This window comes from Cnephaeus nilssonii (genome assembly GCF_951640355.1).
Source record: "Cnephaeus nilssonii genome assembly, chromosome: 8".
Lineage (NCBI taxonomy): Eukaryota > Metazoa > Chordata > Mammalia > Chiroptera > Vespertilionidae > Cnephaeus > Cnephaeus nilssonii.
The window spans coordinates 97,178,955-97,195,988 of NC_137079.1; the positions used below are offsets into that span (position 1 = coordinate 97,178,955).

Sequence of the window (17,034 nt, forward strand, 5' to 3'; positions counted from 1 at the left end):
AGCAGGTATCTGGGATTTATTTATCTTCTATAATTGAAACTTTGTAGCCTTGAGCGGAGGCCAGGGCCAGCCAGGGCGGGTGGGAAGCCTGGCTTCCTCCATTGCCGGGGGCAACCCAAGCTTCCTGCTCACTCCAGCTCCGTGGCTGCCGCCATCTTTGTTGGGTTAATTTGCATACTGGCTCCTGAGTGGCTGGTGGGTGTAGCGGAGGTACGGTCAGTTTTCATGTTTCTCTTTTATTAGTATAGACTATAGAGGCCCAGTGCACGAATTCGTGCAAGGGTGGGGTCTGGCCGGCCCACCTGATCAGGGCCAATCTATCATGCCGGGCCAGCCAGAGGGAGAGGACACAGGAGGTTGGCGGGCTGGTCAAACTCCCGGTTGAGGAGATAATTTGCATATTAGCCTTTTATTATGTAGGAGTACTGGGTCTCCTAATGAAACTGCTTTGCATTTCTAGACTAAAACTCATTTGGTCATGTTTTAATTTTATAGATGTGCTTCTATTTTCTGACTACCAGATTTATTTTTGTATCAGTTGGGTTTTCCTACTTTCTGTTTGGTTCTATTTTGGTCACATTTCGGGATCAATCTTTTCTTCTCTCTTTTTCCTATTCTGTTCAATCATTTGGATTCTCTGTCCAGAATTTCTCCTCATTGTGAAACATTGTCTTAGAGGGGCACTTCCATTTTGTTATTTTCAGTCTAGTGCTCTGTCAAACCTTATTGCATCAAGGTTCCATTGTTCTCAGCCATGAGCTCAGCCCTATGGATGCTGTTCTCATCTTAGCCCTTGATGCTTTCTAGGGTTTCCTTTGGGTGATTTAGGGTTCTCCTGCCCTAAAGGCTGTCAGAAACCTACTAGATCCTAGCCACTTCCACCCATGCATAGTTGTTTACCAGTATTTTCACTTTCTAGAATTTGGGGTTCTTAGGTAAAGCTTATTACTATGTTTTGGTATAGGTGTTGTCCATGGGTCTTTGGTCTTGGAATATTTAGTTCTGTCTGTTTATATGGCAGAGATTGGAATGCTGCCATCTTCTAGACAAAAATTGGTATAATGAATAATACACCATCTTCTAGACAAAAATCTGTATAATGAATAATACAGAATATGTACCTACATATTCTTCTTGAAAAATTGTAAGGCCTAATCTTAAGACTAATTATGGCCAGGTAGAAACTTACTTACTATACAAGTAACCAGATGTCTTTTTGTCTTGTTTGCTACATCTCTGTGCCAGTTGTTTTCCAAAGTGTATTCCTTAGAATGCTACAATTTAAGACAGCAGTGGGGAATCTTTTTTCTGCTAACGTCCATATGCATATTTATAACATCATTTGTGGGCCATACAAAATTATCAACTTAAAATTAGCCTGCTATATTTGGTCAAACAGTTAATTAACTCACTCCTAATGCCTTGGCAGGGCCAGACAAAATGATTTCATGGGCCTTATATAGCCTGTGGGCTGTACGTTCCCCACCCCTGATAAAAAGATGTTCCACAATCATTATGCTACTGAGATAGTAAAATATTTTGGAAAATGTAGCACCATACATCCTTGTTTTGGTGATTCTCTTTCTAGTGCATATCCTATATAATCCCATATAATAAAAGCATAATATGCACATCGACCGAAAGGCAGAATGACCCGGTCGCTATGACGCACACTGACCACCAGGGGGCAGACGCTCAACGCAGGAGCTGCCCCCTGGTGGTCAGTGTGCTCCCAGAGGGGAGCGCTGCTCAGGCAGAAGCTGGGCTTATGGCTGGTGAGCGCAGCAGCAGTGGTGGGAGCCTCTCCCATGTCCGCTGCAGGCAGGTGGTAAAGCAGCGAGGGGTCCTGGACTGTGAGAGTTCCGGGCTGTGAAAGGGATGTCTGGGGGGATCAGGCCTAAGCCAGCAGGCGGACATCCCCCGAGGGGTCCTGGACTGCAAGAGGGCGCAGGCTGGGCTGAGGGACCCTCCCCCCCACCCAGTGCATGAATCTTGTGCACCAGGCATCTAGTAAATATAAAGACTACAATGAATTCTATAGCAAGTTAACAACTTCATTTAGCCTAGAATTTCTTAGGCTTATTATAGAATTTTAAAAATAAAAATAAATTATTTTTACTGTACCTGTAACTTTCATATGTCCTTGTCAAAGGGAAGAGCAATATATCAGGATTACTATTTAGGATTTCATGCTGAATGAATAATGAAGAGGAAGAAGGATATAGTTATGCAAGTAAAGTTTATTTTGTTTCTCCTCTCTCAGTGGTTTTGTTGACAGAGGTTGACAAACTCACCAGAGATGCTCAACATGCCTTGCGTAGAACCATGGAAAAGTATATGTCTACCTGCAGATTGATCTTGTGTTGCAATTCTACATCTAAAGTGATACCACCTATTCGTAGTAGGTGTCTGGCAGTTCGTGTGCCTGCTCCCAGCATTGAGGAAGTAAGTCAAGTTATTTGTTTTCACTTGCAGTGAAGTGTGTCAGTAATTCAGGAACATCTGTGATCTGGATGCTAATCATTAGTAGATGCAAAAACCAATATATAGTAGTAAATACCAGATACCAATATAGGAAAAGTGTTCTTTGCTTTAAATTATCCTTTACCTTAAACGAGTAGGTACAGTCAAACCTTGGTTCTCAAATGTCTCCTATTTCTAACAATTGGGTTCTCAACCAAGTTGTTGTTAAAAAAAAAAAGTCTCAGTTGTTGAACATCCTTTTTATACTGATGCCTCAGCTTGAGAAAAAGCCATAAACAAAGGAGAGAATGCTAGTCAGTTTACCCCTAAACCTCACATTGTTAACATTTCAGGAAATTGTGCTGTGAATATTATTGTGGTTTTATTTTATCTTTTTGCTTTTGTTGCTGCTAAAATGGATGATTGATACCATTTTAAAACATAAAGAGGCCATCAAGAGTGCTAATGTTTCTAAGGGTGTGAAAGAAACAATGATCACAGGCAATTGAAGAGGTAGAAAAACTGTTGATTTGGATAAAGGAAAACCAGTTAGCCTGTGACAGCATTTCCAAGGCAGTGATATGTGAAAAAGCAAAGACAATGCATGCTGACTTTCTGAAAGACTCCCCTGGAATGAGTGGTAAAAGTGATTTCTTTAAGGTTAGTAGGGGGTGGTTTGATAAATTTAAGAAAAAAAGTGTTTGTTTATAGATTAAACAGTATATTAGACATGTACTGTATATAAACAAGGTTAAAACGGAATCATTTGGAGGTCTGGAATGAATTCAATTTACATAATTTCTAATGGGAAAAAATGATTCCATTTTCAAACAAATTGCTTCTTGAATAGTCTCCCAGAATGAATTCAGTTTGAGAACCGATGTTTCACTATATTACGAATTTTACTAAACTATGGAGAGGTTAGGTACTTAGTATCTTTTACCTCAACCTGATTTATTTGGCTTTGGAGGAGACTTGAGTATGGAAGAAATAGGTTTTTCTAGGACATAATGTGAGAATACCAACTGTATAGGTAGGGGACCAACATTATATACAGGAATGGGCAAAATAGATTTAGTTGTTTGTATGGAAAAAAAACATACAGGTTATAATTATTATAGTAGCTTTCTTAACTCAGAATGTCACTCACAACTGTAAACCTATTTTGCCCACCTGTGTGTGTGTGATAATAGCTATCAGTAAAATTTTTAATTCTCACAATAAGCAGTTTTCCTGCCATTAGTAATTTGGGTCAATTTTATGCAAAGTATGGATAATATGTGACATTGTATTAGTTGCAAAGTGGTAAAATACCTTTATTTTATGTTTCAGTTGTAAAAATTTTAGGAGTAAAGGGTTTATAGGGTTTATAAAGCAGGGTTTATAAAGCAGGCAGGATTACCAGTTTCACCACTCCCATGGATACCATTCTTGTCTTAGTCCATGCAAATAAGGCCTTCTTAGTTGTGGAATTCAGGCCAGGTGGCTCAACTTGGCAGCCCTATTTTTGCCACCAACCTGGGACCCTGTGTCTCCTCCCGGCTGCCCTGAGGAGGCTGGAAGGCTTGGTCCTGGCACCAGGTCTTTCCCCAGTTGCAGGGCCAGCTGCTGCCTCTTCCTGATAGCTAGGCAAGACCCCTGGCTTCCTGCTGAAGGGGAATGTGGCTTAGGGTAGGATAGTGACCAAAAAAGTGGGGATCTATGAAGATGTTATCAACAGGAATTATTTCAATATACTGTTTGACAGATTGCTCATTTTTAAAAATTATTTTATTGTAGATTTGCCATGTTTTATCTACTGTGTGCAAGAAGGAAGGTCTGACTCTCCCTTCACAGCTGGCTCGTAGACTTGCAGAGAAGTCCTGCCGAAATCTCAGAAAAGCGCTACTCATGTGTGAAGCCTGCAGAGTGCAACAGTGAGTTAAAGAGGCAGTTAGCACCAGAAACATTTTAGAAAATAAGCATGCTGCCATTTAGTTTATTGTGTTTTCTTTTTGTCATACAGATATCCTTTTACTGAAGATCAGGAAGTCCCTGAAACAGATTGGGAGGTGTATCTGAGGGAGACTGCCAATGCTATTGTCAGTCAGCAGACGCCACAAAGGTAACCAGTAGAAAAGATGCCTGTAAAAGTTTGGTCATCAAGGTAGTACAGCTATTCTGAGTTTTAGGGTAGTGGTTTTTTATTAGCACCATGCAATTTAGAATTATAATTAAATATTGAATCTAACGATTAAATTTTTAAAGAAAAGGGAGAATAAAATTTTAGAAATTTAACGATTTAGAATACAGTGGAATCTCGGTTCTGGAACTTAATTCGTTCCAGAAGGCTATTTGAAAAGCAGTTTGTTTTAAAACCTAATTGTTTTTTCCCATTAGAAATGTAATTTGAGTTAATCCATTACAGACTCCCAAATGTTTCTGATTTTACCTTCAATTGCCTGTGAAAATTGTTTCGTGGGCACTTTCACTTAAAGTCAGCACTCTTAATGGCCTCTTTTTGTTTTAAAATTGTGTTAATTGTCCATTCCCCTTACCATACGCCAGTGATGGCGAACCTATGACACGCGTGTCAGCACTGACACGCGTAGCCATTTCTGATGACACGCGGCCGCATGCCGAGGATGAAACATTTGCTGCTCCTGAGGATGAAACATTTGCGACTAGAGTCTTGGAGTTAATTTTTTCCTCAAAATGACACACTACCTGAGTTATGCTCAGTTTTTTGGCGAAGTTTGACACACCAAGCTCAAAAGGTTGCCCATCACTGCCATACGCAGTAGCCAGATCAGACATGTAAACATCTATATTATACTTGGCAACTATATCTTTTTAAGCTCTATTTTTTATTTTCACAACTTTAGTTTCCACTTTGCTGCTATCACTAACCTTCTTAGGACCCATGGTGTCTTACTGTACGTATTTAATAATAATAGGCAGCAACAAAAGCAAAAACAAAACAAAACAAAAAACACAAGAAAATATTCACAGCACAATTTCCTAAGATGTTAACGCAAAGTTTAGCAGTAAATTGTCTCATGAATTCTCTCCTTTGTCGCCTGAGAGGCAAATGGCTGATCATACAGGTGTCAGCATGAAAGAGTTGTTGGTCAAGAACTGAAGTTTTGTTTGACACGTGAAACATTTTTTTCATGAACAACTTGGTTAAGAACCAAATTGTTGGAGATGCTAGATGTTCGAGAGAACCGACATTTGACTATAGTTGGTGTGGTATAATGGCTTTTATTAAGCTGTTTACCTGCAAATGTGGAACTTATACATAAATTAAAACACATCTTGGAATTTTTAGTTTTTCTTTTAGGATTTCAGATGACTTATGTTTCTAGTTTTTAATATCAAAAAGAACAATATATAGCTTTGTAATTGATACCTCATATGCTAGAAAGACGCGAGACTATGAGTCAGATTTCTACTGATTTTTAGGTATGATATAGTTCTGTTAAGAATAGTATTGTGTATATGCCGTTAGTATTTAGGAAGTGTATTGTGACACTTATTCCCATTTATTTCTGTGTGTCTGTTACTCAGTAGTGGCCATACCGAAAATGCTTCAACCACTAGTTGTTTGATTTATGACAGCTTTGATTGAGAAGGGCAATCTGCTCTTCTCTAGATCAAGAGTGATAGGTTTATGGTCCACTCCCTTTGGCAAGCCTGGAGAATGTTCCTTAGGCTCACCAAGACAGCCTCCTACTCTCATTGTCTGTCAGAACTAGAAACCATCCTTAGATTTTAGAGAAGGTAGGTGATTATTTTAGGAAACAGAATAGATTGAGTGCAACCACTGAAATTTAAGCTTCCCTGGTTTATTTTAATGTAATCATGAGAAGAATATGCCATGTGTTCCTCCTCTTTGGTGATATATCTGATGAATTTTAATTTTTATAAAAGAGTCTTCAAAGGGTTTTATAACATGTACTCTGGCTATCATCTAGATTAGTGGAGGTGTGTAGTCATATATAATGGGTACTTAGTATTTCATCAGGGTTTGCTTTGGATTCCCATTCAATTATTTTAGTTGAATAGTTGGCAAAAAGTGTCAAGTATCATAAAATAGTCTCTTCAGAAAAGAAACCTTGACTTTAGGAAAAGTGTGCAATCCATTTTGTAAAATGCTGAGTAATTGAAGAAATCTCAGCCTTTAAAGAGATAAAATTCAAAGCATGTCTAATGAGTCTTTTACTTTTGTAAAATATTTCCACACTGAAGATGACTTTCTTCTTTTTGTTGTGATTTTAGAGAAAAACTGATGGTAGTAGTAGAGCTTATTATTATTATGTTTTAATAATCATGTTTTATTTTTGAGATATACTACCATGTCCAAGAATAATCAAGGACTTTGGAGTTAGACTTGAATTAAAAGGCTACCTCTACCACATGAGTTTTGATGGAAGCTTAAGGGGCACGTCTCTGAATGTTAAGTTTTTTTTCAGTAACAGAGAGTGGTGGTGTTTGCCACTAACAGTGTACTGCAGTGAACTTCATTTAGAGTATGGGATTAGAGCAGGGGTAGAAAACCTTTTTTCTGCAAGAGCCATTTGGATATTTCTAACATTATATGTGGGCCATGTAAAATTATCAACTTAAAAAGTAACCTGCTATATTTGGTCAAGCATTTAATTAACTCACCCCTAATGCCTTGGCAGGACAAAACCAAATAAGGTCCATGGGTCAGATATTCCCCACCCTGAGTTAGAGAAATGCCTGTCAGACAGTGGAAGGGTATGGACTTTGGAATAAGAGAGATTTGTGCTTAAATCATGGTTCTGCTGTGGTCAACTTTGTTGACTTAAACTACCTGAGTCTTAGTTTTTTCATCTAAAAATAGATGGAGATAATGCCCACTCACAGCTGGTGTGTGGACTGATTTTTAAATTATTAGTTATAGTATCTTTCACATAGCAAGTGATTAAAAACATGCTGGATTTAAAAACAAAAACAACTTTTATTAAGCTTTATCATGGCACAGCTTCATAGTCCTGGATTCCCAGAATGGGGTTTGAACTTCTACTTTTAAGAAATCTTTCATAAATCACTTTCCTGATTAATCTGAAATAATAGAACATCTATGATATTATTTTAATGACGATTCAGAAAATTTTTTTTCCCTTTAGGGTAGGTAAATTATATATCTATACTAATAAAAGGGTAATATGCTAATTAGACCGGATCGACTGGACATCTTCCGGTCGTCCGGTCTTCCTTCTGGACAAAGCCATAGTGGCGGGGGCCAAGGCAGAGGCGGTTAGGGGCAGTCAACCCAGGAGGGGAGTAATTAGGGGCGATCAGGCTGGCAGGGGAGGGCAGTTAGGGGCGATCAGGCCGGTGGGGGAGGGTGGTTAGGGGAGATCAGGCCAGCAGGCATAGGGGTTAGGGGCAATCAGGCAGGCAGGTGAGCGGTTAGGAGCCAGTGGTCTCGGATTGTGAAAGGGATGTCTGACTGCTGGTTTGGGCCTAAACTGGCAGTCGGACATCCCTTAAGGGGTGCAGGCCAGGCTGAGGGACACCCCCCCACACACACCGCCCGTGCATAGATTTCATGCTCCAGGCCTCTAGTATATATGGAGAGGGGGGGGGGGGAGGGGAGAGAGAAAGAGAGAGAAATAAAGATTCTTGTGTTTAGAATTTTAATAGTCACTGGTTTTTTTTACTGTTTTAAAATGCCTTCTATATTTCTCTCCACTCTTTTGTGAAGGAGAGAAATGTTATGAGAGGGGTCTAGAATTAAAGGCTCAGAGGTAGAAATGCTCATGTTGACTTATGCAGCCTGTTTTTATACTTACCTATAATGATAGGACATCTTTGTTTCCTTGCCATATTGCTTTTCACTTTGCACTCTAGACAGTATCATTATATTATACTAGAGGCCCGGTGCACAAAATTCGTGCACAGGGGGGCAGGTTGCAGAGGGAGGTCCCTCAGCCTGGCCTGCATCCCTCACAGGATGTCTGACTGCTGGTTTAGGCCCAATCCCTGGATCAGGTCTAACTGGCAGTCGGACATCCCTCTCACAATCCGGGACCGCTGGCTTCTACCGCTTGCCTGCCTGCCTGCCTGATCGCCCCTAACTGCCTCTGCCTGCCTGCCTGATCATCCCTAACCACTCACCTGCCTGCCTGATCACCCTTAACTGCTCGCCTGCCTGCCTGATTGCCCCTAACCTCCTCTGCCTCGGCCCCCTCCCGCTGTGGTCCCTGCCTCTGCAGCTTCTTTAGAAAGGTTATCCAGAAGGACATCCGGAGAATTGTTTGGCTGTCCGGTCTAAGTAGCATATTATGCTTTTATTATCATAGGTATCCTTATATCCCTTTCTCACTTGTGTAATTGACCAGTAATTCTTCAATCTTTTTTTTAAAAAATATATATTTTATTGATTTTTTACAGAGAGGAAGAGAGAGGGATAGAGAGTTAGAAACATTGATGAGAGAGAAACATCGATCAGCTGCCTCTTGCACACCCCCTACTAGGGATGTGCCCACAACCAAGATACATGCCCTTGACCGGAATTGAACCTGGGACCCTTGAGTCCGCAGGCCGACGCTCTATCCACTGAGCCAAACCGGTTTCGGCTCTTCAATCTTTTATGATTATTTTCTACCTGTTATTTTCTATCATTTATTTGGAGGAAAAATAAACATATTACTTGATGTGTCATGAAAGTATGCTAAAGTCCATGGTGTGAAGTAAACTCAATCTTCACTGTTCATGAAGTCTTAATATAAGACTGAGTGTAAGTTTTGTCTACCTTTAAAAGAGTTCTGTAAATTTTCTTTAAAAAAATGAACTGAAATTAGAAAAAGCTTCTATATGTGTATGCTAAGTATGATAAGCCATTTAAGAAAATGTTTGTATTGGATTGTTTGTTTAATTAATAAATTTAAACAGCACAGTAGGTACTTGGAAAAATTACCTCTTATTTTTAACACAAAATATTGCTGTGTTTTATGTAGGCTCCTTGAAGTTCGTGGCAGACTCTATGAGCTTTTAACTCATTGTATTCCTCCTGAAATAATAATGAAGGTAACCTGATTACACATCTTGAATCTTTCATAAGCATAAAATTTGCAATCATAAGAAAACGCTGTCACTTCTTATCCAGTTCATTAATTCAGCAGATATTTATTGAGCTTCTACTGTATGTCAGGCACCGTAAGGGGGATGAAGAAGAAGACAGGAGAGGTCCTGCCTTCAGAGAAGTTACATTTTAGTAGGGTAAGATTAGAAACAAGTAAACAAGCAAAAGGATTTCAGAATGCTATGTGTTAAGAAGTAACAAGGTGAAATAAGAGAGAGTAGCTCTATGGAACGTCAGCAATAGCTTCTCTGAGGAAGGTTATGCTTAAGCTAAGATAGGATTAAAAGAAGGGAATTGTGTAAATGACTGGGGAACAAGTATTTCAGACTACTAGATTCAGTGAACATGGGGAATGAGGTTAAATGTGTAGACAGAATCTGAACTATGGTATATTGTAAGGCACAGCTTTAGAGTTGGTCTGTCAGCTACCTACCTAGCTAGATTGATTTGTTAGGAAATCCAGGGTTTTTTGTTGTTGTTTATTTGTATTTAACTGGTAATATTTACATGAAAAAATTCAAAGGACCCAACATACAAAAAAAAAAAAAAAATGAAGGTCTACCCTTTCATTTTCATAAGGATAACCAGTTTTAATAAACCTCTATTCTGTTCACATAGAAATTAAGCTCATTGTGTGTGTGTGTGTGTGTGTGTGTGTGTGTGTGTGTGTGTGTGTGTGGTTTCACAAACCTTGACAGTGTTCTTCACAGTGTTTCTCATTCAACATTGTAACATGGATGTTGGTTCATGACAGTCCATATTTACCAAACTCTCTTTTTTTAAAATATATTTTTAGTATTGATTTCAGAGAGGAAGGGAGAGGGAGAGATAGAAATATCAATGATGAAAGAGAATCATTGACCAGCTGCTTCCTGCACACCCCACACTGGGGATTGAGCCCACAACCCAGGCATGTGCCCTGACCAGAAATTGAACCGTGATCTCCTGGGTCATAGGTCAACTCTCAACCACTGAGCCATGCTGGCTGAGCTACCTTACTGTTTTTAATGTATGAATGGGATTTCATTGTATATCACTTGTTTTTTTAAATATCTCTATTGGTGGGACTTTAGGTTGCCATATAGATTATTATCCTATATAATAAAAGCCTAATATGCTAAGTGTCCAACCGTTCATTTGACCAATCGCTGTGATGCACACTGACCACCAGGGGGCAGACGCTCCGACTGGTAGGTTAGCTTGCTACTGTGGTCCGGCCGATCGGGACTGGGCGAGATGGGCCGGACATGCCCTGGAGCCCTCCCGCAGTCCCTCCCCAGTCCCGATCGTGCACTGGTGGGGTCCCTCGGCCTGGCCTGCGCCCTCTCACAAGCCAGGACCCCTCAGGGGATGTCAGAGAGCTGGTTTCGGCCCGATCCCCACAGGCCAGGCTGAGGGACCCCACCAGTGCACGAATCCGTGCATCAGGCCTCTAGTAATTAATAATTTATAATAAGCATCTTTGTACTTATATCTTTGCATCCTCATACATTTAAGTATTGAATTTGGAATATGCTAAATAATTGCCACATTTTTACATTATAGAAAAGGTACACTTTTTTTTTTTTTTTTTTGCTTTTGGGTTAAGACTGTCAGTCCATATAAAAGAATTCAGGATTTCACAAATAAGAAAATAACATATTTCACTTGAAGCATGTTTTCATTAAGTGTTTGAGACTTGAAGAATATGCATCATGTAGTTGTTAACATATTTAACTTAAGATTTCTGTTTTGAATGAGAAATAAACCTTGTTTGGCTAATATTTTTTTAAAATAATTTTTTAATTACTAGTTCTCTTTCTTTAGGGCCTTCTCTCAGAACTTTTACATAATTGTGATGGACAACTGAAAGGAGAAGTGGCCCAGATGGCAGCTTACTATGAACATCGTCTGCAGCTGGGTAGTAAAGCCATTTATCACTTGGAAGCATTTGTGGCCAAATTTATGGCGCTTTATAAGAAGTTCATGGAAGATGGATTGGAAGGCATGATGTTCTGACATTTATCAGTAATTCTTTATATGTCTCACTATCAGCATTTACATTCAGTTTATATTGCAGGAGCTGTAGGTAAAATAAACTTTACTTAATCATGTCCTTTTTTAATTCCTCTGTGAACCATTAATCATTACTCTCTAAGTTAAATAATTATTCCTATGCTATTGAAGTATATTTAACCCTTTGCACTCGCTTGCTTTTTTCTCGAGCTGCTACCGATGCTAACCGTGTCGAGTCACACTCGACATCCGAGTGCAAAAGGTTAAAGGACACAACTAGAAATTTCAGAGTCCATGATTTTATTTTAAAAATTTGCTATCCAAGTATGCAATGTTGATCCTCCCATTTTTCAGTTAATCTCTCACCTGCTGAAGGAAATTTGCACGTAGGAAAACAAAGATTAGAGCTAATCTTTGGGCTCAGTGGATAGAGCATCTGCCTGCAGACTGAAGGATCTCAGGTTCTGTTCTGGTTAAAGTCACATATCTCTGTTGCAAGCTCGATCCCTGGCCCCCTTTGGGTGTATGCAGGCATTAACCAATCAATGTGTCTCTCTCACATTGATGTTTTTGTGTCTTTTCCCCTCCCTTCCACTCTCTCTAAAGATAAATGGGAAAATATCCTCAGGTGAAGATTAACAAAAATAAAAACATTAATAAATAAAGCAAATATTATTTTCTATCCTCCAGATGAGTATTTTTGGACACAGTTATATAACAATTTGGTAACTCTTCACCTTTAGTCATATTTTCCTCAACCAAGAATTATATTTTTGCAGAAAATATAAGAATTAATTTTTAAACTCAACTAACATGGGTGTGGAAAATACTGAGACTGCAAAATCCAATCTTTATTTCAGTGATTCAGATTTGGTATTGGATTGACTAGTAAGTAATAAGCATGTTTTCATTAAGTGTTTGAGACTTGAAGAATATGCATCATGTAGTTCTGAAGCAAAGGTATATTACTGTAGAAGTTACTTTTAAACAAGTGTATATTGTGTCATTGGTCTTGTCCTTTGGAACCTTTTTTTATTTGTTTATTTCCAAGTAATTTTATTCAGAATTTTGTTTCCTGAATCAATAAATACCATACAAAACAATATAAAAATGGCTATTATTTTTTTCTCCCCTATTTCCCCCAATGGGGACAATCTCCTGGGCTAACTAACTCAGGGGTTCTCTCTCCAGATTTGACCCAGTAAATGAGGTTGAGTAACATTACAATCCCTTTGAGTCATTTTCAGAGGAATTTGGCTGAAGCAGGGCGTCTCTGGGGTTTGGAGGTTGACTAGGTTAGGGAAGTAGATTAGTGTTTTTGGGAGAAGAGACAACACCTGGGGCATGAGCCTACCCCCCAAAAAAGGGTAAATTGTTCACAGTTCCTTCTTTGCCTCAAAAAGTGACATTTATTAAAAGGGAAAAGAGAAAAAAATGACAAGATGTCCATTCTTTGGCTCCCTTCCCTCTGCCCTCCTGCTCCTCTGCCTGTCAAGGACTGAGAACCCTGGCTGGGATGAGAGAGCAGACCAACCCCTCTCAGATGTCAGCAACATTGAGGGGTATCTCCTCATTGGAGGTGTAGAAAGTCTCTATGTCTCGAAGAGTCCTCTTGTCTTCTGTCACCATAATATTAGCCACATCCTTACAGCCAAAACATCCACCCCAACTGATTCTGTGGATAGTTTTCCCTGTTGGTGGAAAGTCATAGTTGATGACTAAAGAAACCTGCTGCACATCACTGCCTCTGGCCAGCAGGTCAGTGGTAATCTGCTAGAGCCAGAGCAGAACTCTCACATGATTACATCTCATTCCTTTTGGTCCGTATCTCCATGCATGGCAGAGACATTGAAGGCTCAGGCGTGCATCTTCTCAGTGAGCCAACCAACCTTTTTTTGAGTGTTGATGAAGATGACTGCCTGGGTGGTGGTGAGGGTTTCATTTAAGTCACAATGTCTCCAGCTTCCACTCCTCTCATTCCACGTTAATATAGAATTGGCGGATACCCTCCAGAGTCAACTCTTCCTTCACAAGAATCCGAATGGGGTCCCTCATGAACTTCTTGGTTACCTCAAGCATATTGGAAGGCATTGTAGCTGACAGCAATACCACCTGGGTGTTGCTGTTGAGCTTTTGGAATATGTCATAGATCCGGTCCTTGAACCCACAGCTTAATATTTCATCAGCTTCATCCAGTACAAACATCTTGGATGTATTTGGGAGACAGCTATCTGTGATTAAGCATGTCAAACACATCCTGGGGTGCCCACTATGATATGGGGAGCTTCCATCTGCAGCGCACCTCAGCACGCACGTTGGTACCCCCAATGCAGACATGGCAGGAGGCACCAATGTAATCTAAAGCGTGACTACCTTCTGTATCTGCTGTGCAAAGGTGCCAGGACCAAGGCCTGAGTGGCCTTTAGATCCAATCCAATCTGTTGCAGAATCGATACGGCAAAAGTGGCTGTTTTTTCTCCCAGATTGGGCTTGAGCGATCACATCATAACCCTCTCGCAACCGGGACCGCTGGCTCCTAACCACTCACCTGCCTGCCAGCCTGATCACCCCTAACCATCTCTGCCTCGGCCCCGCCACCATGGCTTTATCTGGAAGGACATCCGGAAGGTCGTCTGGAAGACGTTTGGTCTAATTAGCATATTACCCTTTTAGTAGTATAGATAGCTGCCATATATATATATATATTTGTGTATGTTTTTATTGATTTCAAAGAGAAAAAGAAGAGAGAGATAGAAACATCAATGATGAGAGAGAATCATCAATTGGTTGCCTCCTGCATGCTCTCTACTGGGGCTTGAGCCTGCAATCCTGGGCATGTAATAAAGACGATTAAATATATACACACTAGAGGCCTGGTGCATGAAAATTCATGCACTGGAGGGGGGTCCCTTAGCCTGGCCTGCCCCCTGACACAGTCTGGGAGCCCTCAGGGGCGGGAGGCGACCCGGTGATTAGGGGAAGGCGACACCCCCATCACACCTCTGCTGCTGCCACTGCTGGCAGCTCAAGCCTCGGCTGGTCCTGGTTACCTGTGCCTCAGGCAGCCCTGGGCAGCTGCCATCTGAGGCTTGCCTGTGTCTTGGGCTGGCCCTGGGTGGCTGGGCAGCCACCATCCGAGGCTTGCCTGCACCTCGGGCCAGCCCTGGGTGGCTGGGGGACTGAGGGAACTGGGGGACTCCAGAGGCAGGCACACAGAGTGGCCAGACCCACCTGGGGGCGGGCCTGGCCTTGCTGTGCGCCTGCTGCCCCAGCGGGGCTGAGGGGACTGGGTGCCACCATCTTGTGACTGTGGGCGCTGCCATCTTTCAGGGTGTGGCAGTCAATTAGCATATTCCCGCCTTATAGGCTGTGGGCACCGCCATCTTTGTGAGGGCATGATGGTCAATTAGCATATTTCTTCTTTATGAGATAGGATATGTATATTTAATGTGAAACTTAAAAGTACATGGTACACACACACACACACACACACAAAGTATATGCAAGATACTAGGCAGGAAGTGGTAAAAAAATAATGTCAGAGATGTGTTGGGCAGGCATGGAGTGGTATAGACCAGATAGGGTAATGGTGCTGGTAAATGTTTAACCTTTACTGGCCTTCTGGTGAGTGCGGGGTGGTAATTAATAATAAAACATACTGATTTGTAGCATTTGCCAATTTCTCTGCTCTAATATTCCTACCATGGCCAATGTCAAGCTACAACATGAGTGTGGATGAGTGAGTTGGAGAATGTTATAGCAGGGGATAAATGTTGTTGGGAAAAAAGTAAAGAGAAAAAAACAACTGAGTTGCTGCAAAGTTGAATCTCCAAAGCTGTTTAAAAAACAAAAACATTAGACACACATATATTCTCCAATGTACTTACTGATACTGATTACTTGGCAGGGAATAATCTGGCCTAAAATCGTATGGGAAATAAATTTCAAGACATTTCAATAACAGACCTAATAACTATGAGTACATCCCTCAAATTGTGGAGTTGGAAGTCCTAGCCACAATAATCAGACAAAAAGAAAAAATAAAAGGCATCCAAATTGGAAAGGAGGAAGTAAAACTCATTATTCACAGATGTCATAATATTGTACATAGAAAACCCTAAGGACTCCATAAAAAACTACTAGATTTAAAAAATGAATCTGGCAGTGTAGCAGGATACAAAAATGACACCCAGAAATCAATGGCATTTTTATTCTCCAATAATGAATTCTCAGAGAAACTAAACAAATAATCTAATTTACCATTGCAACAAAAAATGTAAGATACTTAGGAATAAACTTAACCAAGGAGGTAGAAGACTTGTATTCGGAAAACTGTACAGGACATTGAAAAAAGAGATAGAAGAGGATATAAACAAATGGAAGAATATACCCTGTTCATGGATTGGTAGAATTAACATCACTAAAATGTCCATACTACTCAAAGCAATCTATAGATTCAATGCAATTCTTATTAAAATACCACCAGCATATTTCACATATCTAGAACAAATACTCCAAAAATTTACATGGAACCAAAAAAAGACCCTGTATAGCTGCAGCAATCTTGAGAAAGAACAACAACTTGGATTGGAGGGATCATAATACCAGATATCAAGTTATATTACAAAGCAACTATAATCCAAACGGCCTGGTACTGGCACAAGAACAGACATATAGATCAATGGAATTGAACAGAGACCCCCAGAAATCAACCCAAGCCATTATGATCAATTAATATTTGGCAAAGGAGACAAGAATATACAATGGAATCAAGATAGTCTCTTTAATAGTGTTGGGAAAATTGGACAGATATGTGCAACAAAATGAAACTAGACCACCAACTTACCATATACTAAGTAATCTAAAAATGGATAAAAGACTTAAATGTAAATTGTAAACCATAAAAATCCTAGAAGAAACCATAGGCAGCAAAATCTCAGACATCTGTTATAGCAATATGTTTACAGACATCTCCCAGGGCAAAGGAAACTAAAAAGAAACTAAACAAATGGGACTACATCAAAATAAAAAGTTTCTGCACAGCAAAATAAACCATCAACAAAACGAAAAGGGAGCCCATTATATGGGAGAACATATTTGCCTCTGATACATATGATAAAGGTTTCATATCCAAATACATAGGGAACTCAAACAACAAAAGTAAGAAAATCCAATTAAAAAATGGGCAAAGGACCTAAATAGACATTTCTCCAAAGTAGACACATGGTTGGCCAATAGACATATGAAAAAAATGCTCAAAGTCAGTGATCATGAGAGACATGAAAATTAGAACAACAATGAAGTATCACCTCACACTTGTCACAATGGCTACCATCTACAAATCAACAAATGATAAGTGTTGGCAAGGATGTGGAGAAAAGGGAACCCTCGTGCACTGCTGGTGGGAATGCAGACTGCAGCAGCCACTATAGAAAACAGTATGGAGTTTCCTCACAAAATTAAATATGGAACTTCCATTT

At 40.1% G+C, this 17,034-nt stretch overlaps 1 protein-coding gene and 1 pseudogene across 2 annotated transcripts in view; one reads left to right on the plus strand and one right to left on the minus strand.

The window, feature by feature from the left end:
- RFC3 (replication factor C subunit 3) overlaps positions 1-12,649 on the plus strand; it is a 31,556-nt gene extending 18,907 nt beyond the window's left edge. Inside the window, exons 5-9 of the mRNA XM_079778711.1 lie at positions 2,264-2,445; positions 4,243-4,379; positions 4,469-4,567; positions 9,435-9,504; positions 11,366-12,649. Coding sequence (XP_079634837.1) covers positions 2,264-2,445; positions 4,243-4,379; positions 4,469-4,567; positions 9,435-9,504; positions 11,366-11,557 — 680 coding nt within the window. The 3' untranslated portion in view covers positions 11,558-12,649. The remainder of the gene's footprint in view (positions 1-2,263; positions 2,446-4,242; positions 4,380-4,468; positions 4,568-9,434; positions 9,505-11,365) is intronic.
- A 444-nt stretch (positions 12,650-13,093) lies between these two features.
- Positions 13,094-17,034, minus strand: part of LOC307104081 (eukaryotic initiation factor 4A-I-like) — a 123,858-nt pseudogene continuing 119,917 nt past the window's right edge. Inside the window, exon 2 of the transcript in view lies at positions 13,094-14,067. The product of the transcript in view is annotated as a eukaryotic initiation factor 4A-I-like (transcript). The remainder of the gene's footprint in view (positions 14,068-17,034) is intronic.